Source organism: Ursus arctos, unplaced genomic scaffold, assembly GCF_023065955.2.
Source record: "Ursus arctos isolate Adak ecotype North America unplaced genomic scaffold, UrsArc2.0 scaffold_23, whole genome shotgun sequence".
NCBI lineage: Eukaryota > Metazoa > Chordata > Mammalia > Carnivora > Ursidae > Ursus > Ursus arctos.
Genome location: NW_026622908.1, coordinates 30,900,244 through 30,923,042, shown reverse-complemented (window position 1 = coordinate 30,923,042; position 22,799 = coordinate 30,900,244). Strand labels below are relative to the sequence as shown.

The following is a 22,799-nucleotide window of genomic DNA, read 5'->3' as shown; positions in this document are numbered from 1 at the left end:
CACGGCGCGGGGCTCCTGGCGCTCCGGGTCAGCCTGGCTCTGCACACAGAGCAGCCGGAGCAGAGCCCTCACCTCTCTGCCGATGGAGCCACCGCAGCCCGCACCTCGTCCCTGGGCCGAGAAGCCTCCGTTGGGATGGGGACCTGGGCTCCTCTGGCCACAGAAAGCCGGAATTTAGCCTCCTCGAGCGTGGCTGCCACAGAGGTTAACTCAGCCCTCCCCCCGCCCCCGTCCCTGGTGACAACAGACAGGGCCCTGTCGCTCCGGCCTGCCAGCCTCTCTGTGACGGAGCCTGATGAGTGGCGGGCCCGGCGTGGTGCAGTGACACCTCCCAAGTGCTGAGCCCCCATTTGACAGCAGGAGGTTTTCTCCCACAGGCAAAGAGGGTCAGGCACCAGCCCGCCCTGGGGCCAATGCTGGGGGTGGGTGTCAGAGGAGCCCGAGCAGGTGCAGGTTCAGGGGTATGAGCTGAGGTCTCCGCACACTCCCCAGGCCAGCTCCGTGGTGGCCGAATGTCCCGGAGCCACACACACACACGCTTCTGGGGAGGGTGCAGGTGCCCAGACGGAGAGACCGCGGCCTGGCAGAAGCCCTTCCTCAGTGCCCCCACCCTGGCCCCTTTGCCCTGTGAACAGACCGTACTGTGCTGCTGGAGTTTCTAGCCAGACAGCCGCCCTTCCAGTTCTGAGGGCTCCGTCTGCAGCCTCTGCCCCCACCTGGCTTCCTCTGACGCCCTGGGGGGAGCCCCGGTAGATGAGGCCAGCCTACCTCCGCTCCCTCCCCTCCCCCGCCCCAGTGCCTCTGGGAAGGCACACCCAGGTCCTGGGCTGGAAGGTGAAGGGACAAGCCTTCAGGTGGTCGCAGCTTGGGGCCCTGACCCGTTGGGTACAAGGGCACGTGCCCTGGAGCCGGCTCTGGGCCTGGTGCTGTGCGTGGGGCAGAGGAAGCGGGCCCTGCTATCCTCCACCTGTAGGCGGACGCACAGAAATGGCGTGGCGCAGGGGTGTGGGAGTAGGTAGGAGGGTGTCCCTGAGGAAGTCTGGGTCGGAGGCGAGTGGGGGTGCTCGTTGCCTAGACAGACGCCTGCGGAGGGCACACCTGTCGGGGAGGCCTTGGTTCAAGCAGGGGTGACCCTGCATCAGTGTCCGGCAGGCCGGCTGGGCGAGGAGGTTGTGCACTGCAAGCCCCTGCTGGGGCAGAAGGGAGGGAGGAGCCAGCGGGAGGGGAAGGTCAGGGCCAAACCCAACAGCCCATCGCAGCCCGGGCAAGAAACTCAGACCTGCCTCTGAAAGGCAGTGGAGAGGGGACCATTTAAAACCTCATCCCAGGGGTGCCTGGGTGGCTCCGTCAGTTAAGCGCCTGCCTTCAGCTCAGGGCGTGATCCCGGAGTCCCAGGATCAAGTCCCACATCAGCCTCCCTGCTCAGCTGGGGGTCTGCTTCTCCCTCTGCCCCTCACCCTGCTGCTCGTGCTCTAATAATCTTTAAAAAAATAAATAAACCTCCCCCCAGTGGCCTGGTGCCGGGGCTCCTGGCAGGCAGTACTGGAGGGTGGGCACAGGGACACAGTGGGCAGAAACCTCCAACAGTGGATGGGGCCGGATGAAGGCCGTGGTGGGGAGGGGGAGGACAGGGTGTAGGGGGCACCCAGGCAGGCTTGGGACTGGGTGTGGATAGAGAGGGAGATGGCATCTCAGAGGCAAGGAGGGTGAGGGACGAGGGACTGAGTTGGGCCGAGTGTCCAGAACCCCTGGTTCCCGGCAGCTGTGAGCTGTGGTGAGGACAGAGGACACGGACACGGGCTTGTGAGGGACGGCTGTGTCTAGGACACAGAAAGGGAGAGGACCACTGAGCTGTTAGTGTGTGGGCTCAGCACACAGAAACAGTCTGGAGATGCCTGCACTTGTCACCCTGGGTTGGGGTTACAGAGGACCAGGAGCTGGGGATGTCCCTCTCTGGGCCTTGGGCACCTCATTGGTTACGGGTGTGGGGCCGGACCCCCAGTAGGTCTGCTGTCTTAGAAGCGACGGGGTTTCCAAGTGCAGAGCCCTGCCCAGCCCCCCGGTTCTGACTCCACAGTGGGCCAGGAGTTTCATGTTTAAAGCCTCAGGGCTTCAGAAGTGAGCTGGGGCCGCACAGCACCAACGGGACTGGGCAGAAAGCCAAGAAAGGACCCACGGCTTGGCCTCAGCCTGAGAGGTGCCCGTCGCCATGTTATCACATTGCATTTATTCACTCAACAAATACTGAGCATCTGCCACGTGTGGCTAGGGACCCTGCAGTGAACCAAACCAGTCCCTACCCTCGGGAAGCTTCCACTCCAGGAAGGAAGCAAGTTGCAGGCTTTGCCAGCTAATTCGCATCTCTCTGTCCAGCCTCAGGGGTGGTGGCAGGGCCTGTGGAACCCTGGCACTGGGTTGTTGGAAGCTTCGGGAAGCTGGGAGGAAGTCTCTTAAAGCAGGCTCCCCCAAGTGGCCTCTCTGAGCGGGCCAGGGCCAAACGACCCGCTCTGGGCTCTCCGGCTGGCTGGCGGGGCGTTCCTGGCATCACTGAGAGACACAGGGTGGTGGCAGCAGGAGGCAGGGAGGAGGCAGAGTGGCAATGGCTGGGGCTCTCCATGTGACCTCTCCTCTGTGCCGCCCCTTGGGCACAGAGATCTGTACCTTACCTCACAGGTGAGAAAACGGAGGCCACGATTGTGACATGTCCACCTCGCAAGAGGCAAGATTGGAATCTGAACCGAGATCAGACTCCAGAGGTCTGTGCCCTTACCCCTTGGGCAGTGACACTAGAGCAAGACGCGGTTCGGCACCTGTTGGCCGACAGCGTCAGTAAAACAAAAACCAAACCTCGGCTGGAGGTCTCTGGCCTCGCCGCGGAGCCGGTGCTGACCCGAGCCCTGGAACTCCTGCCCTTTGTGAGGTGGCCCTGGGCGTTGGTAGCAGCTCCGCCCTTCTGCCGGGGGAGGGGCAGGCAGAAGCCCGGGGACCAGGACCCGAGCAGGAGATGGTTCTCACCATGCTGGGGGCTCTGTATCCCAGAGCCGGGCTGAGCCTCTTCCTCCTCTACCTCGTCCTGGCAGCTGCGCTCCTCCGCCCCAGCCCCTGAGGTAAGCCCCAGGGGCAGAGGATCAGGGGTCCACAGGGCTGGGGGATCTCTGGGAGGTGGGGGGCTCTGTCGTGCTGCCTCCCACTCCCCTCCCCGGAGGACCGGCTGGTGCCATTATTCAGGGAGTCGAGGCTCGCCCGGTCCCCCACCCTGAGCCTTCACAGGGAGGTGGTTAGTGGCCGGTAGGCCCAGGGCTGAGCACCCCAACATCTCCCACAGGCCTCAGCGATCTGTTCCTGAAGAATTTTCAGCCCCTCTGGAACTCTCGCAGCCACTTTCCGGCCTAGTGGATGGTAGTATCTCAGCCATGCCCTGCCCGGCCCCCATGATGTGGGGCACAGGCCCTAGGGGAGGGCACCCACGTCCAGCCTCGGGGTCTTTTCATCCCAAACAGCACCGATCTGGGGTGATTCTCATCAGAGTCCCCCTGCCACCCACACCCTCTTCTTCCTTAGACTATGGGGTTCGACCCAAGCACCCCTGGCCGCGAGGGCCTCGACCCCTCCTCTCCCGGGCCCAGCAGCGCAAGCGGGACGGGCCAGACATGGCTGAGTATTACTACGACGCACACCTGTGACAGCCCCTTATAAAGCTATTCTGTGCAGCAAAGGCTTGGGTGTTCCTGGCATGGACACCAGCTGGGGCGGGGGGCAGGGAGACACAACCCACTGCGGTCCAGACAGGAAATGGCACTTTAATAGTTGTGGCCAAGGTGACAGGACCAAGCTGGGGCTATAGCCAAAGCAGCCAAGAGGCCCTCGCTGGCCCGGGCCAGTCGGAAGCCTCCTTTTCCTGCCGGGACGGGGCCCTGCCGCAGCTCTCTTCTTCCCTGGTGAGGCCCCACACGTGCCAGGGGCCAGTGTGGCGGCCACCGAGAGGCACCACAAGTGACAGAGCTGGGAACAGGGACTGCACCCCCACCTGCTGCGAAGTCCTTGGGAGGTGGCTGGGCTGAGCCTGAGCTCAGGGCCTTCGGTTGGGGTTGGGCGTCAGGGATGGGGTGGGTGGGCACCGGCAGGTGCACGGGCTTGGTCAAAGCAGGAACCACAGCCAGAAAGCCTGAGGCCCTGGCAGGGGAAGCGACGCCCAGGATGGGACAGAGCCCTCTGTTCCTACGATGGGTATCCTTCCTGGCCAGAGGCCTGACACCCCCCAGCCCCGCCCCCTCCCAATCCCCAGGCAGCCTGCTCTGTCCTCCATAGATGAATCTAGTCCCATATATTACAATAAACTGCATTTGCCTCTCCCCAGAAACCCCGCCCTCCCCCACCCTCGGCCAAAGGCCCCCACTTCCCCGTCCTCTGGTGGTGACGGGTGCCCCTCAAGCGGTGCTGTGTCCCGTCAGCAGCCAGCTGTCCTGGCGCGGCCCGCGGGCCCTGGGGATGCAGAGGGCGGGGCAAGCGCTGCTACTCCAGGTAGATGTCCTCCGTGGGGCACGTGTACTCCACGAACTGCTTGTAGAACTGCTGGAATGCTTTCCTAGGAAGGAGGCAGGACCCACCGGTGATGGGAGGAACACCATCTCCACCCACGGTTTTTCAGCTGGAGCCTCGGGGTCCCCTGGGCAGGGCTCGGACTCCCCCACACGGAGCTGCTCAGCTCTACTCTCTACACGCTGTACTTCTGGGTGAGATGGCAGTTGAAGGAAGGGCCCACAAGCCAACATGGTCGGGTGCTACCCCGCAAGACCACCCAGCCCCGACTCGCGGCCACGAGGCCTGCAGGGCTGGGAGGGCGCTTGGGTGTGCTCTGGGGCCCAAGGCTGGGGCTTGCTCTAGGGCGGGTGCTAGGCAGGACACACACACACGGGCGTACCCCACGGATTCTGCCAGGGCTTTGGTGGACTCCTCGGACACAAAGACATGGCAGGCAAACCGGTGGTCAGCGGGGTGCTTGGTGATGAACCCAAAGTACCTGTGGGAGGACAGCCGTCTGAGGGCGGGACGAGGGCTCAGACTACCCCCCCAGACATATTCGCAGACCCGCACCTGAGAATGACAGCCCCAGGCTGTCCCCTCACAACTCACTCTCTGCCCCCTCGCACTTACTTGTTGTTCTTTGGATGGTATCCACAGAAAGAGATGTTTTTTAACTGGAAAAAGTGGCTACATTTGTTTCCCTACAGGAGGGAGATGAGAGGCAGGGTGTCATCAGCCCGCAGGGGCCACAGGTGGGAGATCTGGTGGGCGGCAGGGGCCGGGGCCGGGGCAGTCACCTTAGCCTCCTGGGAATCATCAGCCTTGACGCCGATCTTCACGCCCCGCACGCTGATCTCCAGGACGCAGCTGGACGGCGGGTTAAAGTGCACGGTGAGCCGGCGGGTGGTGGCAATCTGCGGGTGAGGGACGGGAATCAGGCGCTGGGCGTCTGTCTCCCCAGGAAAGGAGGGGGCCCGGGCTGGGGCAGCACCCGTGCGAGGGGAGCGGGGAACTGACACCTTTTGCATAGCAGCGCAGAGCACGTCATTGCCCTTGTGGTAGGGAACCTGCACGGAGCCCAGGAACTTCACCCGGAACTGGTCCACCCAGTCGCTGTTTTTGGTCAGGGCTGGAAAGCAAGCGTGAAGGGAGCGGTGGCAGAGCCAGCAGAGGGTGCCACAGTCCACGGATGTCCCAACTCGGCTGGGCCCCCCTTTTCTCCGTGGGAGACGGACTTAATGTCCCCTCTGGGAGGGCCCTCCCTGGGGCTTTGAAGTCACCTGGCAGCACTCAGGGCAGGACAAAGGTGGGGCCTGGTGGCACCGAGGAGGGGAAAGGACGCTACCTGCCATGTGTTCGGGCTCCTTGGTGACCTCAATGGCGTAGTAGGCGGGGAAGACGCCCCGGGCGCCCGTGCGCATGTTGTAGGCCTCATACCAGTAGTCCTCGGCCTGCAGCTCCACGAGCAGAGGGTCGTCCACCTCCAGCTCCAGCTCGTCTTCGTGTCGAGGCACAAACCTGCCCCCCACAAGGGCATGGGAGGACTTCACCACCAGGGCCTCCCCAGCAGGCCAGCCATTGGCTCCCCAGTCGGCTCCCCACCCTGCCCTGGGGGCAGGCGGCCGCAAGAGTGGCGCCGTTCCATAAACTTCTGCAAAGTCTCCTGGGCCTGTGATCACGCTAGCTCCCGGGGAAGAGCAAGATTACGTAGACGGGCACCTGCCATCCAGGAACTTGTGGGCTCAGGGAGGAAGTGCCCAGAGCCACTCCAGAAACAGGTAACAGGAAGTGAGCACCTCCCTGTGGAGGGCAGGGAGGGGTGTGCCTTGTGCACGGCCCGCATCCTCTCTGCCAGGCACCCTCCCAGGCTCGGGCCCCCCAGCCAGACGAGGTGCTTGTCCCGGGCCCTGGCAGCGCAGCAAAGGCCACACTGCCCTGAACCCATCCACTCTGGGTTCCGCGGAGGTGGACACTGTCTCCCTGAGGCTGAGAGGAGGCATGAAGGCCAGCATGAGGGCTGGGTCTAGGCCATGCAGTGTTGGCAGAGGCAGGGAGGGGGTGGCTTCACTGTCGCCTGGGCGGCCCAACCCTGCTGCTCTTACCTGAATATGGCCCGGTGTGTCTGCTCCTGCTCCGCCCCATTGATGACACAGGAGAAGAGCCCGAAGGACTCTGCACCTGCAGGCGAGGGGGCTGAGCTGGAGGAGAACCGACCCGCTCTGGTTGGGGTTTGGGGGCAGGGGGACAGGTAGCAAGCTCTCAGTCCTAATGCCTTGAAGGAGACGGGCAAGGCCACCTTCCAGGAACACCCTCCACTCGGCGCCCCCCCATCCCGGGCCCCCTACCGCTCCTGCTGCAGACTCACTGGAGGAGCGAGAGCGGCCACTCATGAAGACGTTCAGGAACTTCTTGGAGAAGTGGACGTCCGGCTCGTCGGGCGTGGAGTCCTCGGAGAGGCAGGCCGGGGGCCGCGGCCGGGGGGCCTCCTCGTATTCCTCCCCGATGGCCGACTCATAGGGCGAGGAGGCAGAGGCGCAGTTGTCATAGACGGTGGCCGAGTCGCTCTCGTCGCTGTAGTCTCCGAAGCACGGCCGCAGGCTCACCAGCTCCAGCTGCGCGTGCTCATCCACCACCAGCGTGTACTTGACCGAGTCGTAGGACAGGGCACTGGTGTCCGAGCTCAGCGAGGCCCGTGGAGGCGGCGGCGGCTCCCCGAGGCTCCCCCGCCACCCTCCGCCCGGCGGCTCGGCCCGTTCCGGGGACGACAAGCAGTCGAAGCCCTCGTCCTCCTCACTGATGGAGGGGTGCGGCCGCCCTGCTGTGGAGGGGTAGGCGGCAGGGTCTGGGTCGGAGCTGACCGACATCCGGCTCTCGGCAGGCGGCAGGAAGGCGGAGGCAGGCTCTGCGGGGTCCGGCGGCCTCTGCACCGGCGTCAGGTAGATCTCCTCGGTGGCCTCTAGCCGCACGTCTGCCTGGTAGTGGATGCGGTCTCGATGCGAGTGGCCCCGGGTGCTCGGTGGAGCAGCGGGGGGGCCGCCGGGAGGGGCCATCTGCGTGGCCGTGCTGCGGCGGCAAGGGCTATCGGTGGACGTGCCTCGGTCCTTGGTGGTGGCGGGGCTGCTCGGGGGCGGCAGCTCATCGCTCAGGCAGATGTGTTCATGTGGAGGCGTCTGCTCCCCTGGAGGGCAGGCAGGTCAGTGCTCAAGGCAGAGGGCCTCGCCCTGGACGCCCAGGCCACCTGCCCCCTCCGCTCGGCATGTGCGACACAGAAACCAAGGTGAAGGCTCCCGGGCACTAGGCCACGGTGGGCTCTGGGGCCAGTGCTCTCGCTCCCGCCCCAGCTGACTTCAGATGGGCCTGCTCAAGGCTGCAGCACGGGCAGTTTACTCAACTCGGCAAGATGGAGACTGCCAGGTTTGCTCTTGGCCAGGGAAACTGAGTCAGGGCAGGTGGAGGGCCAGGTAAGGGAAAGGGTCCTGACTTACCGGTCTTCAGGGGTGAGGATGACCGAGACACCCGATCCTGCCAACTGTGCTTCTTGCCCAGAGAATTATTATTCAATGTGTCCTGTGCAGAAAACAAAAGGCCCTTGTGACAGAGGGCGTCAACAGTGCCCGGCACAGGGAGGCCCTGGCCCTGCCCCCATCAGGCCATCCCTAAGCCATTTGCTGCACCAACCCCCCACACACACTCTTGCCAAGGGCCTCACCCCCAGCCCTCCTCGAACAGGCAGGAGGGGTGGCAAGTCCCAGCCCTCCCAGCCAGACCTACTGGCTCTAGACGGCTCTCCCTCCTGGCTCAGGGAAGCTGGCCAACCCTCAGGGAGATGCTCTTATCAGCCTCAGCAAAGGTGGTGATGGCCAATATGTGTGGTGGTGAGTGGGGGAGGAGTGGGGGAGAAGCAGGAGCCATCTGGGGACAGAGCCAGACCCCTAGTCCCAGACACAAAGGCTTTACACGGTAGATGCTCACTTCCAGCCAAGTCCTGGAACTCGGGAAGCTATGGCCTAGAGAAGGGGCAGGGACATTCTAGGGGAAGCTGAAAAAAGGACGAGGAAGGGTCTCTCGGCAGCTGGCCTGGGGGACTGGGATGAATCACCCAAATGATGAATCAATAGCATGGCTCCTCCACCCCTCCAGGAACACATGACTGAGGAATGACAGATGTAGTTGTCAGCAGCCTTCCTTCCTGGATCTCCCAGGCTGCCCATCCCACATCGTTGGTGCCCTGGGACCCCTCTCCACCATGCCTACAAACAAGGCTCCCCACAAACTATTTAGGCCCCCTCCCCTGGGAACACTCTCATAGGCCCTCACATTCAGGAGTTTGCCAAAAATCTGCCCCAGAGGATTCTGGGAAAGGGACCAATCCCTTGCCTGCAGCCCCTGCACCCTTCACCAACAGCCCCACCTCTCTGAGCCCCTTCTCTGTACCTCACCCGACAGGGCCTGGAAGACAAAGGGCCACAGCCAGCTCTCCCCCACCCTATTCAACCCTCCTTGGCATCCAGCCACCCAGCCCAGGGGCCCTGGGCCCCCAACTCAGCCAAGCAGCTCTGCCTCCCATGCCTCTTCCCTGCCTTCTGGGAATTCCCAGCTGCCCACATCTCAAACTGCCTGCTGCCTCTGAGCTCCCCATCCCCACCTCTTCACAACTCCCCATGACCTTACCCCAGCAACGACCACTTTAGATGCTCTTTTCTCCAGGCCTGCTTCTGCCCTCCACCAGGAGCCCCACATCCTAAAGGGGAAACCTTGCCCCGGTCTGAGGGCTCAAGCTCCAAACCCCTGCAACTAGCCCTCAAAGCTCTGTTCCGTCCTCCTTAAGCCCCCACTGCTCCTTCCACTGTCCCTCTCGGTCTCTTCACTCCTTCAAACTTCCCCTCAAGGCTCCAAACCCTGTCGGCCGGACCTGGCCCCTCTCCCTTGGGGCAGATCCCACCTGCCCGCCGACACCACCTCCCCAGGGCCCTCCCGCTTGGTAAGTCTCACCAGGCCGACTTCTCCCCGCGCCGGCCGGCAGGTCCCTGTCCCACAGCCCCTCCTCGCTCCTCTAACCCGCGGGCCGGGGCTGGGCCGCGAGTTGCTCGGCGCCCCCCACGCCTCGCGCGCCCTGCCCCAGGGCGGCGCCCCTTCAGCCCCGCCCCACGCCGCTCGCTCTCACCTGAGACCGCGGCACCTGCGGGAAGAGGTTGAGCGTGGTGGGCCGCTTGGGCCGATACGTGTCCCCGCCGCCCTGGCCCTGGCTCTGGCCGCGGGGCGCCGGCTCCTGGCGGGGCTCGGCCTCGGGCGGCCCCGCTCCCGGCCGCCGCGCCGCGCGCTCCTCCTCGTCGTCGTCGTCGTCCTCGGCGCCGGGAGTGTCCCCCGCCGCGTCGATCAGGTCCATCTGCAGCATCTCGGCCTGCAGTCGGCTCCCAGCGCTGCCGCCGCCCCCAGACAGCAGCCCGGCGCGCGGGGGCTGCGCGGCGCGGACGGAGGGGCGTCAGGGGGCGGGGCCGCGCCGGGGCGGGGCCGAGGCCGCCGCGCACCGCCCCCCGCCCGGGCGAGTCCATTCCGCGGCGGCAAAGGGGGAAGGCACGGGGGAGAAGCAGGGGGCCCGGCGAAAGGAGGCCGCGTCCTCCCGCCCCCCGCGAGGATGCGCGAGACCGACTGCTCCCCAATCTAGTCGGCGCCTTCGGCAGTCCACACCGCCCCCTCCCCACCGTGCCCGCCTTCCCGACTCTCCGCACCCTCCCGTTCCCTTGGCAACGGCCAGTGACCTCACCGGGGTTGTAAACCGAGCCCAGAGTGAGGTCACCGTTGTTGCCATGGGGACGCAGGGTCGCCAAGGAGTTCGGGCCCCACAAGGGATGGAGGGGGGAGGTTAGTATTTGAAGGGGGCAGTGAGGAAAACTGGGAAGACAGTCTTAGCCAGGCGGAGGATGGAGGGAGGGCCGCAGTGCGAACAGGAGGACCTAAGCGCACCCGGAGGAGGGGTGCCGGAGGGAGGGGCGAGTGGGGGCACCTGGACGAGGCACCTGTCCACAGTCCGAGACCCTTCCAACCTGGGGTGTTCCGTCATGCGATCCTAAACCTCGATAACTCTAGCCTATTTCAGCTCTGCCACTAACTCCCCGGCACCCTGGACAGATCCCCTGACCCTCCAATTTCCTTACCAGTTAACTGCCTCCCAGCTTCCCAGGGAGGGGAGGACTCACTGGCAACCTTGAGTGAAAGCCCCCTAGAGCTTGTCTAAGGCCCCACAGGGTACACCTCCAGCTAGTACTGCCTCAGGGCCCTGGCTCGTCGGAGGGATCACCCTCTCCAAAGCTCTGCTGGAGCATGTTGGATGAAAGGGTGGTGTGGAATTCCGGAACAGGTGTGTGACCTTAGAGAAGCCAGGTCAGGGTCCTGGGACCATTCACCACCCTTGCTGGCCTGGCCTGAGGCGGGAGGGTTGGGGCATGGGGTACTGCGGGGTCATCCTCACCCCTTGGTTTCCTTTTGCCTGGCAGAACTTACAGAATCCCCGTAACAGGCAGCAGGAGGTCACCCAGACGGAGGCATCCCACCCCAGCTCGCACGGCAGCTCTCCTTTGCTAACCGTTCTCCTAATACCACGTCTGCTTTGGGCACCCACCCTCCTGGGGGCTGCCAGAAGCTCTGGGCTCTGCAACCTAGTCCTGTGCTTTGCCTCCCATTTCCTGGCCAGTGGCCCCTTCTTCCTGTTCTGAAAGACACAGGGGGATCCCTGTCTGACCCAAGCTACCCAGATGCTGAGGGCCTCCTGGCAGGATTCAGAACTTAGGGAATGGAGGAGCCATCTGTCCTATATGACAAAGCCAGGAGGCCAAAAGCAGCAGTAATGTTGGCTTAACCCTCCAGAGGAGCCTTTAGAATGTCGGGCCAGGGAGGGTCTGCGGGGCTATGTGGCGTAGATTGGTGCAATGGCAGCCGAGGGAGTGCCTTGGCTCTTTTTCTCCTGTCCCAGAGCACTGCAGACTCCACAGGACTCCACCCTTGCTCTGCCTCAGGCCCTCTGCCAAGGCCGCTCTGGAAAGGGTTTGGGGTAGTCCTGGTCCTTCCTTTAACCCTGGCCCTAACTGCTACTGCCCTACATCTGAAGACCTCCTGCCCTCTCCCTTCTTGTGGGAAGTTGAGGAAGCTGCCTCTTGCCTTAACCCCTGGCAAAAACAACCAATAAATCGGACTGAGCACCCCAAGATGTGTCAAACATTATACTTGGATGCGTCTCTTGGATGTCATTTCATTTCATGAGGATGCCATACAGACCCTGAAAACCCTTTTGTAGATACGGGGCTGCCTTCACTCCTGTCCTGACCCACCCTGTCCCTCCCCCCACCCCAGGGCTCCTGAGAGCCGGTTCTTACCCGCAAGGACAGAGTATCTTTGCACTGCAGGCTGAGGCCACACTCCTCGGTGATCTCTGAGAGGTCTTCATCCTCAAACTCCTCCAAGCTGATGTCATGGGTGAGCCTGGTGAGCACAAGAAGCCGAAGTTACCAACCCAGGGGCACTACTTAGCCCACTGAGGTCTCCCTAGTACCTTTTCCAAGGGGCGGCCCCTCGAAGACAGATCACAGCCCCCAGAGGATGGGACCTGACGTCCACCTGCGCCAAGGCAAGGGGTAACAGGCAGGGAAAGGGGAGGCTCCAGGTTACTCCAGCTCCTTCCAGCTGGGAGCTATCCGCCCTGTTGCCAACCAGGAGGCAGTGCCTAGAAGGCCCAGCTGGTCAGAGCCTCGGCTCTGCCAGAGAAATGCCTCCCAGGGTCAAGGCAGGTGCCGAGGCCAGTTCACCCACGGAGAACGCAGAGTTAAGAAGCGACTCCAAGGGATGCCTGGAGTAGGAGGGTTCCCCGTGTAATCCCTGCAGTGACAAAACCCGAGGTGCTGGCAGAGGCCCCTCCCCAGTCTCAGGAGAGTGCTGCATGCCCCCCGCCCAGGAAGACCAATGCCTCTTGAGCCCTGGGAGCAAGCGAAGGGAAATCTGGTGTAAATGTGGCGAGTTTGAGCCTGTTCCACGAGAGACTACACTCCCGTTCTGTGTTCTTCATTTCATTTCTTCAACCACAAAATCGCTTGTCCAGCGCACAGACCCCGAACAGAGGCTGCAGAGGGGTCAAGGAAGGCCCGGGGTTGGGGCTAGAGGTGTTGTGAGCTCAGGGGACAGACCAAAGCACATCAGCACCACAACTCTAACTGGCTGTGCTAGAATCCTCTCCCCCCTGCCCCCCAGGCCAGCCCTGTGCCCCCCACCCCACTGCAGCGACTATCTGCTTGTCCCCTACACCTGGCTCACCACCAGCCCCGGGCACTCCACCTGGTTTGGCGTGGGTGGGATGTTTGGGAGAATTCTGTTGGGGGAAGTTGGGGCCAATTCTGAGCCTTTTCCCAAATAAGACCAGGAGATTGAGACACAGAGCAAGGGACACCCAGGAGTCCAAGGTCACCCAGAAGAGGTGGTAGCCCAGCCCCCAGGGGGACCTAGGAGGCCCACACCCCCCGCCTCTTGCCTCAATCAGACCAAACAGAGACCCAGAGCTCCATGGAGCTGCCCCCCCACAAGTCCCCCCCTCCACCACCACCAATCCCTATACCCCCTACCAGCGCTCCCACTGATCCTCCAACCAGCTGTCATTGTCTGGGCTCGAATCCATCTTCGGCACCAGCTTCATGGAGAGCCCTGCCCGGCTGGGGGGCTGCGGGGCCCCAGGGCCACCCTCTCATGCCCAGAAAGGTTGGGAGGCCAGGGCTCAGGGCAGGGCTGGGGCCTCGGGCCTCCACTGCCTGGGCCTGCCTTTCTGCGTCCTGCCCGCTGCAGAAGCCTGGGGAGCTCATTAAAAATAGATGGGCCAGCAGAAGAGGCAGTGGCTGCCGACCCGGGCCCCAGCCCCAGCGCTTCCCAGCCCAGCCCTCCGCTGCAGGCCGCTTCCTTCCCAGCCGGGCGGCAGTGGCGCTGAAGCTGCCCGTGGTTGCCACCTCCCCCTCGGGATCAGGTTACTGCAATCGATGCCACCGGCTCCACCTGCCCTTCTAATGCCCCTGTCGGGGGCTGCGGTGGCCCCCCTCCCTGGCCCAGGCTCGCAAGCAGATGGCAGAAATCTGGGATGTCTCCCCCCAAAAGCCAGCCCTGATCTGCTTTAAAGGGCCAGCACCACATTCAGGGTGCCTGGTGGTAAGATGGGGCTTCTGAAATTGTCCATGAATGGATGCCCCCATCCACACGGCAACACGCTCAGCCCTCACACCTCCTCAGGGAGGCTTCTGTGGGCCCCGGGGGCATCCAGACAGCGGCGGATGACCAAGGAGGGTCTGGATTGCCCCTACTGACAAGCTGGACGCAGGACAGAACCTGCCACCTCCCCAGCATTCCATCCTTCAGCAGCAACTGCCTGTGGGCCCAGGAGGCTCCACAGCCAGGGCTAAGGGCAGGCCAGGTGTGGACCCCTCAGGACAGGGCTGGAAGGTGAAGAGCTTTCTGTCACTGCGGAGTGCCATCCATGGAAGCTGGTGGGCCCTGGAGGGAACAGCAGAGAGGGATTCTGACCAGGACAAGGGAGCTGGGTAGATGAGGTGCTCCTTAAGGCTGCTTACTGACCTGGAGCCTGAGGCTGATAGGCTCCCAGGGCTGGGGAAGGTGGGCTGTGGACGTGGGGGAGGCTGGGGAGAGGCTGGGCCAGCCCAGGAGCCAAAGCAGCCCTGCCGTCTGGCCAGCGCAGCACAGCATCTCGGGCCCGGGGATGAGAACCCGTGGCTGGCACTAAGAAAGTGGTCAGTACCCGCCGGCTGCCCGGACAGTCACAGAGAAGGCACTCCTGAGGCTCCGCCAACATCAGAGAGCCGCAGGGCCACTGGGCGTCTGACCCAGAAGGCCCTCAGGTGCCCCCTACTCTGCCAGGAACCCTGGCACACCTCTGCACCACCACCTCCTCTCTGCCAGTCCCGGCCCAGCTCCTGCCTCCGCAGCCCCAGACCTCCCCACTGGCCGGCTCACCTCGGTGCCCCGTGCCGGAAGCACTCCTCCCCATCCGCCACCTGGCCAAGCTGCCGGAAACACCACCCTTCTGCCCCCCACTCAAAACCCCCTCAGGTTCCCTGCTAGCGGCCGACTCCCTGGCTTGGCGTTCACGGTCTCCAGCTCTGGGTGTGACTGCCTGCGCCGCCTGCGCCTGCCTCCTGGGGTCTAGTCCAGTGCTCGGATGAAGCACCTGACAGGCTTCTCAACCTGTGCTTGCTGGAAGAAGGCTCAGTTAAGCCCACTCCTCCAGGAAGCCCTCCTAGCCCCCCGTGCCAGTGCCTTACAGCCCTCCTGGCAACGCTCACTGGTCCCTGGGCATCCCCTTGCTTGTGGCTGGTGTCACCATCTGCGTGGATACAAGGCAGTGCGGGGGGACAGACAGGACCAGGCTTCCATCAGACACCCCACCAGGCTGCTCCAAAGGTGGATGGAGCTCACGTCGCCCACCCCTGTACCCAGCAGGTGAGGCGTGCAGTCCCACCCACCCTCCTGGAGGCTGGAGCTGGTGAGGTCATCTCGCACGCACAAGACCCTCAGTACGCGCCGGCCAGATGTGTGTCAGGGGACATCCTTAGCAACCGCCTGCTCCTTCCCAACCAAAGTGTTCAGGGCAGACCTGCAGGGGAACTTTCTCAGCCCATCTCTACACCCCCAGCATTACCCTGTATCCCACGTCCCAGGATGGCAGGTCTGGGGACAGCGGTAGCCTCCTTTACAGCGAAGGGCACTGAGGTGAACCGGGGGCGGGGGGGGGGGGGAGAAGCGTGGGGCTGGGCTTGAAAGCCCACACCGGTTTCCAGCTCCAGAGGGCAGGTGAAGGGAGGTGCGTATCTGACTTTGTTCTCCTAAGTGCGGCAGGACGGCAGAATGGTCCCCGCAGCAGGCTGGGGGACAGGAGGCGCGGGATCAGACCCCGGCCCCTGCACTCAGGAGGACTGGCCGCTCCGTCTCCTGAGCAGCAGTCGTGCCCTGGCTGCCAAGCCCTGTCGCGCTCTGTATCCCCTTTGAGCCTCACCAGCCCCTGGGGAGATGTCTTATTTTGCCCATTTTCCAGATGAGGAACCCTAAGGCTCAGCCAGAAGGTGCTGTGAGGCTGCCCATACCTGGGCACCCACCTCGGGGGCGCTGCTCGGATCCCCCTCGTGGCGCGGCTGTGAGCTGGAGCGCTGTGAGGGGTCACGACCAAGGAACAAGGGGACGGACTGGTCAGGCGGCCTCCTTTGCAAGTCACCCCCGACCCGCCCTGGCCCTGCCCTTAGCTCCTGCTTCTCCAGGCACGGGAGGTTCGGGGTCTCCAGAGGGGGGCCCTTCGTGGAGGGAAAGCTTAACAGACCCTTGGGCCCTCCAGGCTCAAGGAAGGCAACTGTGGGGATGAAGGGAGGAAGAAGGAAAAGCTAGAGGGGAGGAGGGAAGAGAAGGACGGAGGGCGGATGGTCCCCTTCTGATCCCACCAGCCCTCCCTTCCCCTGGAAACTGGAGCCCTAAGCACCAGGAGACCACCTCCAGCTGAGTCACAGGACTCCGCGCAGGTCGGCGTCCCTCACCTCCAGATCTGGAGGCCTCAGGGGAGTCTGTCCCTGCATGCATCACACCTGCTTGCCTGTTCGGGTGCGATGCTTCCCCGGGTCTCATCCAGGTTAACACCTGGGGGCTCTGGGTCATGAGTTTGCTCTCCCGGGACCTCCCTGACCTCTGGGGTCTATCTTTATATTCGAGGCCCCCTCTTCCTACATGAGCCTCACCTCCCACTCTGGTGCCCCTGTCCTCTCTTCTGGCCAAGCTGGCTCCTTGCTGCGCGCTGAACATGCCCCCCACCCCGTGCTCCCCACCTCTTCCTGTGATGAACTGGACAATTGAGCAAACATGCCTTTGTGCTCTGAGGTTTATGACGTGGCCTTTTGCCTTCCACGGGCCGTCTCATCTCCCTGCCATCCTTGTTCCACCGACAGCAGCCTAGCCCTCTCCATGCTGCTGTCTGAGCCCCGGAGTGGGCTGACTTAGGAGCGCGTGCAAAGTCAGGGTTAAGTGGCCAAGTGCTGAGGCTTTAGCTGAGCAGGGCCAAACCTGAGCCAGGCATTTGGCTGTCCAGAGGCCACTCCTGTCCTCCCGTTCCTGGCTCTCTGGAAGCGAGGTAAGGATGCCAGCTGAGTGACCTTGGGTCCTGGCCATGGTGCCGCACGGGCCCCTCTCACAGCACAGAGCATCTGTGGTTCAAGCGTGCAGCTGTCCCTCTGCCGCCCTGTGAGTGCTGAGCAGACAGCTGGCTCCCAGTGGATTCTCACTGAGGCAGGTTCCCCATTTCCCTCTGGCTCCCCCATAGGCCATTCTCCACTGGGCAACCAAAAGCAACATCTGACACATAAATCTGGTCTGGTCACCCCTCCCCAGCTCAGAATCCCTTAGTAGCTTCCCCTGGCCCTTAGGGAAAGGGTCCTAAATTCCCTGTGGCCTGAAGGCCCGCTCTAGGGTGTCATTACCACCTGGCCCCTGCCCACCCCCTCTCCCAGCCCGCTCAGCTCCTGCCCCACTGGCTCCCTCAAAGCCTTCCCTGACTTCCTTAACCAGACAAACAGCCCTGCTAGGCCCACCTGCTGGTGTTTCTGGATCCCTGTGATTGTACCTTTGGGTTCTGCCACCAGCGGGGGGCTCCCCTTAGAGTCAGCTGGTCCACAAGGCAGGACCATGTCAGTCTTGATCAATAATGGGCTGCCTTGTAGCTACTTAATAAATGTTGACTGAGTGAACCACTTGTCTTTCTAGACTTTTCCCTTACAATTCTCTAAGTCAGTTGCCCTTCCAGTTCAACTTTCTGTGTCCCCACCTACATCAGAATCTGGGGTAGAATGTGCAGGCCTCTGGGAAGGTGGTGCTGGCTGAGACAGTGGGGTGGGGGTGAGCCCTCAGACCTCCCTCTCCATCCCACCCTCAGCTCTGAGCTGACACTGGGGTCAGATGAGGTTTGTTCCTCTACTCTCTACCTCCCTCCCTGACCATGTCCACACTGGGGTCATCGCCAGTGAAAAACTGAGTCCAACCCAGGAAACAAGTCCTCAGGGCCAATCCTTACTCGGGGTTATAATGTGTCTGATCAGTTTAAGGCGCTCAGGGCTGATATGTAGCCAGAACTCTGGGATCCAGTGATTTGGCTTTTGAAAAGCTGCCCTGAGAAAACAATCCCACATGTGGAAACCTTTATACCCAAGCACGTGTATTTTGCATAACCGCAGACGACCGAAAACAACCAAACAGCTGGGGGTGGGGGGGGCGCTGGTTAGACCGGGGCTGTCCAGGGGATGGAATATTACCCAGTCTCTTGGGCGGGCGTTATGAGGCCTGTGTATGGATGTGGGAAATGTCAACTGGCATAATGAGCAAAGGGAACATAGGACCCCAGGGTTTCACATGAGGAATCACGTGCAGGAAGAAGCAGGAACGTGAACGGGGTGGGACCTGGGGAGGTCTCTTCTCCTCTGCTTCCCCCCCCCAGAAGCTTTCTGGGCTGGGGATTGCCAGCCAGACCAGGCTCCCACTTGGGGTCTGGGGGTGCTGGCCCTGTCGGGGATCGCTTTCCCGAGGGCAGGGGGCCCTCATGTTCCACTTGGCACCGACTCCCTACCCTCGTTCCAATGCGCGCACCGAGCCCGGGCCCTGGGACGCGGCGGGTAGGGTTGAACGCGGGGTCCAGGAAGAAGGGCGCTGCTGGCTGCTCTGGGTGCCCACGGTCAGGGCCGGGAGAGACTTTCTGAATGAACACAAGAGGAGGGCCTGGGGACAGGGATAACATCCTAGGATGGGTAAGATCCCCTAAGTAGGGATGGTGGCAGTGAGCCCCTTTTGTGGGATCCACGGGGGGCCCAAGCCAAGACGCCAGAGACCGACTGCAAGGCTCCCACATCAAAGAGGTGGGGCGGGCGGGACCCTGCCGTGGCCATGTCTGGGCAAGTGAGGCAAGTCAACGCGAGGAGCCAGGCCGGGGGGCGCCCGGGGCTCAGGGTTGGGGGGGCGGCTCCAGCCCCAGCGCTTCCGGAACCCCTCCCCCCACGGAAACATGGCTGCGGGGCCGGCCCAGCGTCCTGGGCCAGCTCCCTGCTCTCTGCTGCCCCCTGGGTAGTCATGTCCTCTCCGAGGCTTTCGCGGCCATCTCTCTGAGCGGAGACCCCTCCTGTCCAGTGACCCCAGGCCCCTAACAACGCCCTTCCTGAGTGCTGCAGTCGGGTCCGGGTGGTCAGCAGCCCTCAAACTCAGGAGGTCGCCTACTAAGTTCGCCTCCCTGCCTGCCCAGCCTCTCCGCTCCGCACGGCAACCCGTGTCCAAGGGGCCCAGCATCATCCTGGACTCCTGCCTCCCCAGCCCCTTAGACCAGATACCTCACCCCGTGGGCCAATCTCCCCAGCCCCGAAATCGTCCTCTCCTGCCCCTCCTTGTCACACGCAGGATGGCCAGCCTCCCGGGGGTCTCCCTGCCTCCCTGTCCACTCTCCACCTAGTGGCTGGTGGGACTGTCCCCAGACAGGGAACCAGTGCTGCCGTTCCTGCTAAACCTTTGCGGCGTCCCACCAGCGCACTGGCCAGGGCTCCCCTGGGCCTCTGTGCTCAGTCACTGTCACACTGGCCGGCCTGTCTGGTAAGGCCTCGTCTGTCTGTGTCCCCTCTACACGGCCACCTGGGTGACGGTCGGGCCCACAGCTGTGCCTCTGGAGCGTCCGTCCAGGGAGCCCGGCAAAGCACAAATATTTGTGGAGCGAAGCGAAGGAATGGCCACGTGTGGACTGTCATGTGGACCGTCCTGTGAAGCGATAAAGGAGGAGCCTCTCGGTGGCCACATCTCTCGGCCGCAAGGCAGCGTGGGGAGGCCGAAACCGCACCGTCTGGACAGTCACGAGGCCTGGGGTCGGCCACTCACTTGCTGTGAGCTCTCAGGGAAGCTACTCACCCTCTCCCGTCTCCTCCTCAGTAAAAGGGGAGGAGGCAGTCGGGATGAGCTGATTTCTGGGGTCCCCTCATCCACAGCTCTCCTCCCCCATGTCCAGGGCAGGCGGCCCACTGTACTTTCCCTGAGCGCCCTTCGTCCCTCCCCTTTATCCCACCCACCCAGCTCAGTGTAGCCAAAGGCTGTGTTTCTGAAATCTCTTTTCTAGAGTTTTCCTTCTAATGAACATGTATCAGTTGAATTTTAAATTCTCTTTTCTAATTTTGCAAGTTACAGAAGTAACCTATGCTCCTTGTAGAAATAAGTCAAATCATCACAGCAGTTGTGGAAGAAGTGAAACCCCTCCCCCGGGCACCACATCTACAAGTACAGGCAACTGGCGGGAGCATTTCCATCATCGGAAGAAAAAAAAAAAAAAGGACACCTATCTATTCAACCTAACTAGCCACAAACAGATGCTGGCTCTCCAGCCGCCACGTCCACAGCGTGCTCACTCCTGCACACACTCTCCCGCTCTAGTCCAGGGCTCTCTTTTCAGGGTGGCTCTGAAATCAGACTGCCTGCAGGCAAACCCCAGCCCTGCCACTTACCTAGCCTCTGGAGGCCTCAGTTTTCTCATCTGCTAAGTGGGGATAACAGTAACACTCTGTTTATATGGCTCTGGTGAGGATGAAACGCTCTTGCACAGAAAGCCCTTCGAGGGGCACTGGGCAAAGTGAGCACCTCCCGGGGGCCAGCGTGTCCCCTCCTCATCCTCTGACAGCAGGCTCTGTTATTCTCTGAGCTCCAGGAGGCCTGCGCACACCTGATCCTTCGTAATCAACCAGTAAGGCGTTACTGAGCACCGACTCTGTGCTGGGCACTGTGCAAACCAAAGTTGAGGTACTGTCTCCTCTGCCTTCTGGAAGCTGACAGCGGTGCTGGGAGCACACACATAGTAACAACAGCAGCCCTGCACGAACGCGGCTCTCCACTGCCCTTGAAACAGCCAACACGTGCTGTCCCATCCAGGTCCCAGGACCGTCCTGCGCAGGAGCCAATGCTGGCATTGTAGAGAAGAAATAGGGGCTCAGGGGGTTAAGTGCCCAGTCTTGGGGCACACAGCTAGGAAGGCTGAGCCAGACTGCAAAGCCAGGCCAGTTGGATCCATGACCCCACCAAAGAGCTGTGAGACAGCAGTAACCACCCAGGGTTAACCCGAGTTGGGCGAAGGGCTATGCAAGGCAGGACAAGGGAAAGGTCAGTGGGGGCTGCTGGAGCAGGCAGGACAGGCCATGTGGGGCTGGAGACACTGCCCTTATTATTCCTAGAAGCTGGCCTTGTCCCCACAGCCAGGCCATGGTGTCCTGGAGGGCCAGCCCACGCCTTACCCTTGGTACACTGCTGTCCTCGCCCACCTGGCCCAGACCGAACACTCGCCCTGGCTGGCGTCCACCTCATCCGTTCCTCTCACTAAAGCATCCACGATACCCTGCCGGCCAGGGGCAGGGTGGGGTGGAGGGCACTGTCACCTGGGGATCTGGAAGCAGGTAGAGGGAGGCAAAGCCGTCCTCTGGGCCAGAGACAGGGCCTGGAAGCTGAGTGGACCAAACACACACAGATGGCCCCAGACTCTGCCCTCCTCGGGGTCCTCAGGCAAGCCACCGCCTTACTGAACCTCAATCTTGTCATCTACAAAATGGGCAGACCGATACCCATGCCCATGAGGGTAAACGAGCCTGCACGGGGAATGCTTTGGATGGTAATGAGCTATGCAAATGCTCACCGGCACGGAGGGCGGGCACTTGTTGAACACCGACTTGATGCGTACTAGGGAATCAATACTCATTAGGTCACCTGACAGATGGGGCTGTCGGGTCACTCAGCTAGAAAGTGGTGGAGCTCAAATTTGAACCCAGGTTCCTCTAAGCTGTTCCACTGCAGAGGGGCCACCTGGCAGGCAGGCAATATTTGCCTCTCGGCAGCGCGTGTCATGCCAGGGGGAACCGGTCTCAGACCTCAGCCTCATGACTCAGAGGCACCAACCACAAAGGCCCCAGCCCCGGAGCCCTCATGCTTGGCCTCCTCCATCTGGTCCCCTCCCTCTGGTCTTCCCCGCTCCTCAGCTCAGGGCCTCAAGGGAGGTTTCTAGCGCTGACTATGCCATTAGAGATCCCCAGGGGTCCCTACCCACCTGAGGGCCAGGGAGCCAGCAACCCCTTGGTCAGAGAGGGGCTGGCGCCAGAGCCCAGCTGAGGCCTGGCTGGGGTGAGGGGCCCAGGAGAGGGGAAGGCGCCAGCTCATTAGATGGAGAAACAATGGGGTATATCTTGGCCTCCTCCTAGGCTCTGGAGCAGTTACACCCTCCTCTTCCTCCTCTCCAAATGGGGCCAGGATTATGATGGAGGGATACCCATCCCTTCCCCACAACATCCACCATCCTCGTCTCTAAAATCCACCTCCCAATACCAGATAGCAGGCAGAGAGACGGGTGAAGGGGCACTCAGAGCATGGTCCTGGGTACTTGCTCCAGCAGGGAAACCTTCCACCCAATGTCCTTGGCTGCTCCTGGGCTGCCCAAACCAGACTTCCCCAACCAAAGCTCGGTGTGGGGTCTCCTGGTTGAGTCTGAGCCTTCTGCACCTGCACACACCTGACCAGGTCAGTGCTTGCCCAAATCCACAGAGGGTCCTGGCCATGCCATTCCCGGAGTTAGGCCCTTCTGACCAGACAGGGCTGGGGGAGGGGCCCACGACTTCCTCCTTCCAGCACCAAGGTTGTCAGTTGCCCCGAGAAACTGGGACCCACGAGGCACCCCTGCCTGCTCCCATCTCTATTCAGAAGCTTTTGGAATGGGCATAAGCGAAGCCTTAGCCTGCCTGCCTCCTCTGGGATCTCAATCCAGACCCCAGGCCCCTGCCGCAGTCCCAAAGTGGGGGAGAAGGCGGCCTCGGAGCCCCCTCCTCCAATTCCAGCTCTGAATCTCCTAGCCTAGGACATGGAATGGCGGAGGAAGCTGCACCACTGGTTATGCAGCGGCTATCAGCCTGGACTTGAGGCTGAGGGGGGTTTCTGAGGACTCTATCCAGGGAGGGGACCCCATCCCCACGCCGCCCTCTCGTTCCCGGGATCGGTGTGTGTGTGTTGGGGGCTGGGGGCCGAGGGGCGCGCGGAAGCCCGGGCAGATCAGCCCGGGCTGAATGGCGGGGCGCGGCGGCCGGGGACTCTCACCTGAAATTGGGCGGTGACGCGATGTGCAGCCCCAGGAACGGGGAGGCGGCAGGCGGGGACGCGGCCCCCCCGCCCAGGCCGCCGCTCTCTCGCTCCGCCATTCTCCGGCGCAGCCC

The 22,799-nt window shown here is 62.6% G+C and overlaps 2 protein-coding genes across 3 annotated transcripts; one reads left to right on the top strand and one right to left on the bottom strand.

The window, feature by feature from the left end:
- Nucleotides 1-2,210: 2,210 nt before the first annotated feature.
- On the bottom strand, nt 2,211-22,799 carry MAPK8IP1 (mitogen-activated protein kinase 8 interacting protein 1). 2 transcript variants are annotated; one of them, XM_026512046.4, is made up of 12 exons: nt 22,684-22,799; nt 11,895-12,000; nt 9,689-9,982; nt 8,010-8,091; nt 6,890-7,702; nt 6,627-6,702; nt 5,870-6,042; nt 5,544-5,653; nt 5,322-5,438; nt 5,155-5,225; nt 4,922-5,020; nt 2,211-4,585 (listed from the first exon to the last, which is right to left on the bottom strand). In XM_026512046.4, exons 1-12 carry the CDS (start codon nt 22,782-22,784, stop codon nt 4,513-4,515), a joined length of 2,115 nt encoding a protein of 704 aa, XP_026367831.1. In that variant the 5' UTR covers nt 22,785-22,799; the 3' UTR covers nt 2,211-4,512. The 2 variants fall into 2 exon arrangements, with proteins under 2 accessions (XP_026367831.1, XP_026367832.1); XM_026512047.4 differs by lacking the exon at nt 22,684-22,799 and adding an exon at nt 13,131-13,471.
- Nucleotides 3,005-3,683, top strand: FREY1 (Frey regulator of sperm-oocyte fusion 1). Its single transcript, XM_057317579.1, has 2 exons — nt 3,005-3,104; nt 3,322-3,683. The coding sequence occupies exons 1-2, from the start codon at nt 3,005-3,007 to the stop codon at nt 3,681-3,683; spliced, it is 462 nt and encodes a 153-aa protein (XP_057173562.1).

Bases quoted from the DNA above. Each gene is read 5' to 3' on its own strand.
- FREY1 (XM_057317579.1), top strand. From the start codon at position 3,005: ATGGTTCTCACCATGCTGGGGGCTCTGTATCCCAGAGCCGGGCTGAGC. The intron at 3,105-3,321 runs GAGGTAAGCCCC...CCAACATCTCCC, and splicing joins GCTCCTCCGCCCCAGCCCCT to ACAGGCCTCAGCGATCTGTT.
- MAPK8IP1 (XM_026512046.4), bottom strand. From the start codon at position 22,784: ATGGCGGAGCGAGAGAGCGGCGGCCTGGGCGGGGGGGCCGCGTCCCCG. The intron at 6,703-6,889 runs GTGAGTCTGCAG...CCTCGCCTGCAG, and splicing joins TGGCCGCTCTCGCTCCTCCA to GTGCAGAGTCCTTCGGGCTC. The intron at 6,043-6,626 runs GTAAGAGCAGCA...TGTGGGGGGCAG, and splicing joins ACACACCGGGCCATATTCAG to GTTTGTGCCTCGACACGAAG.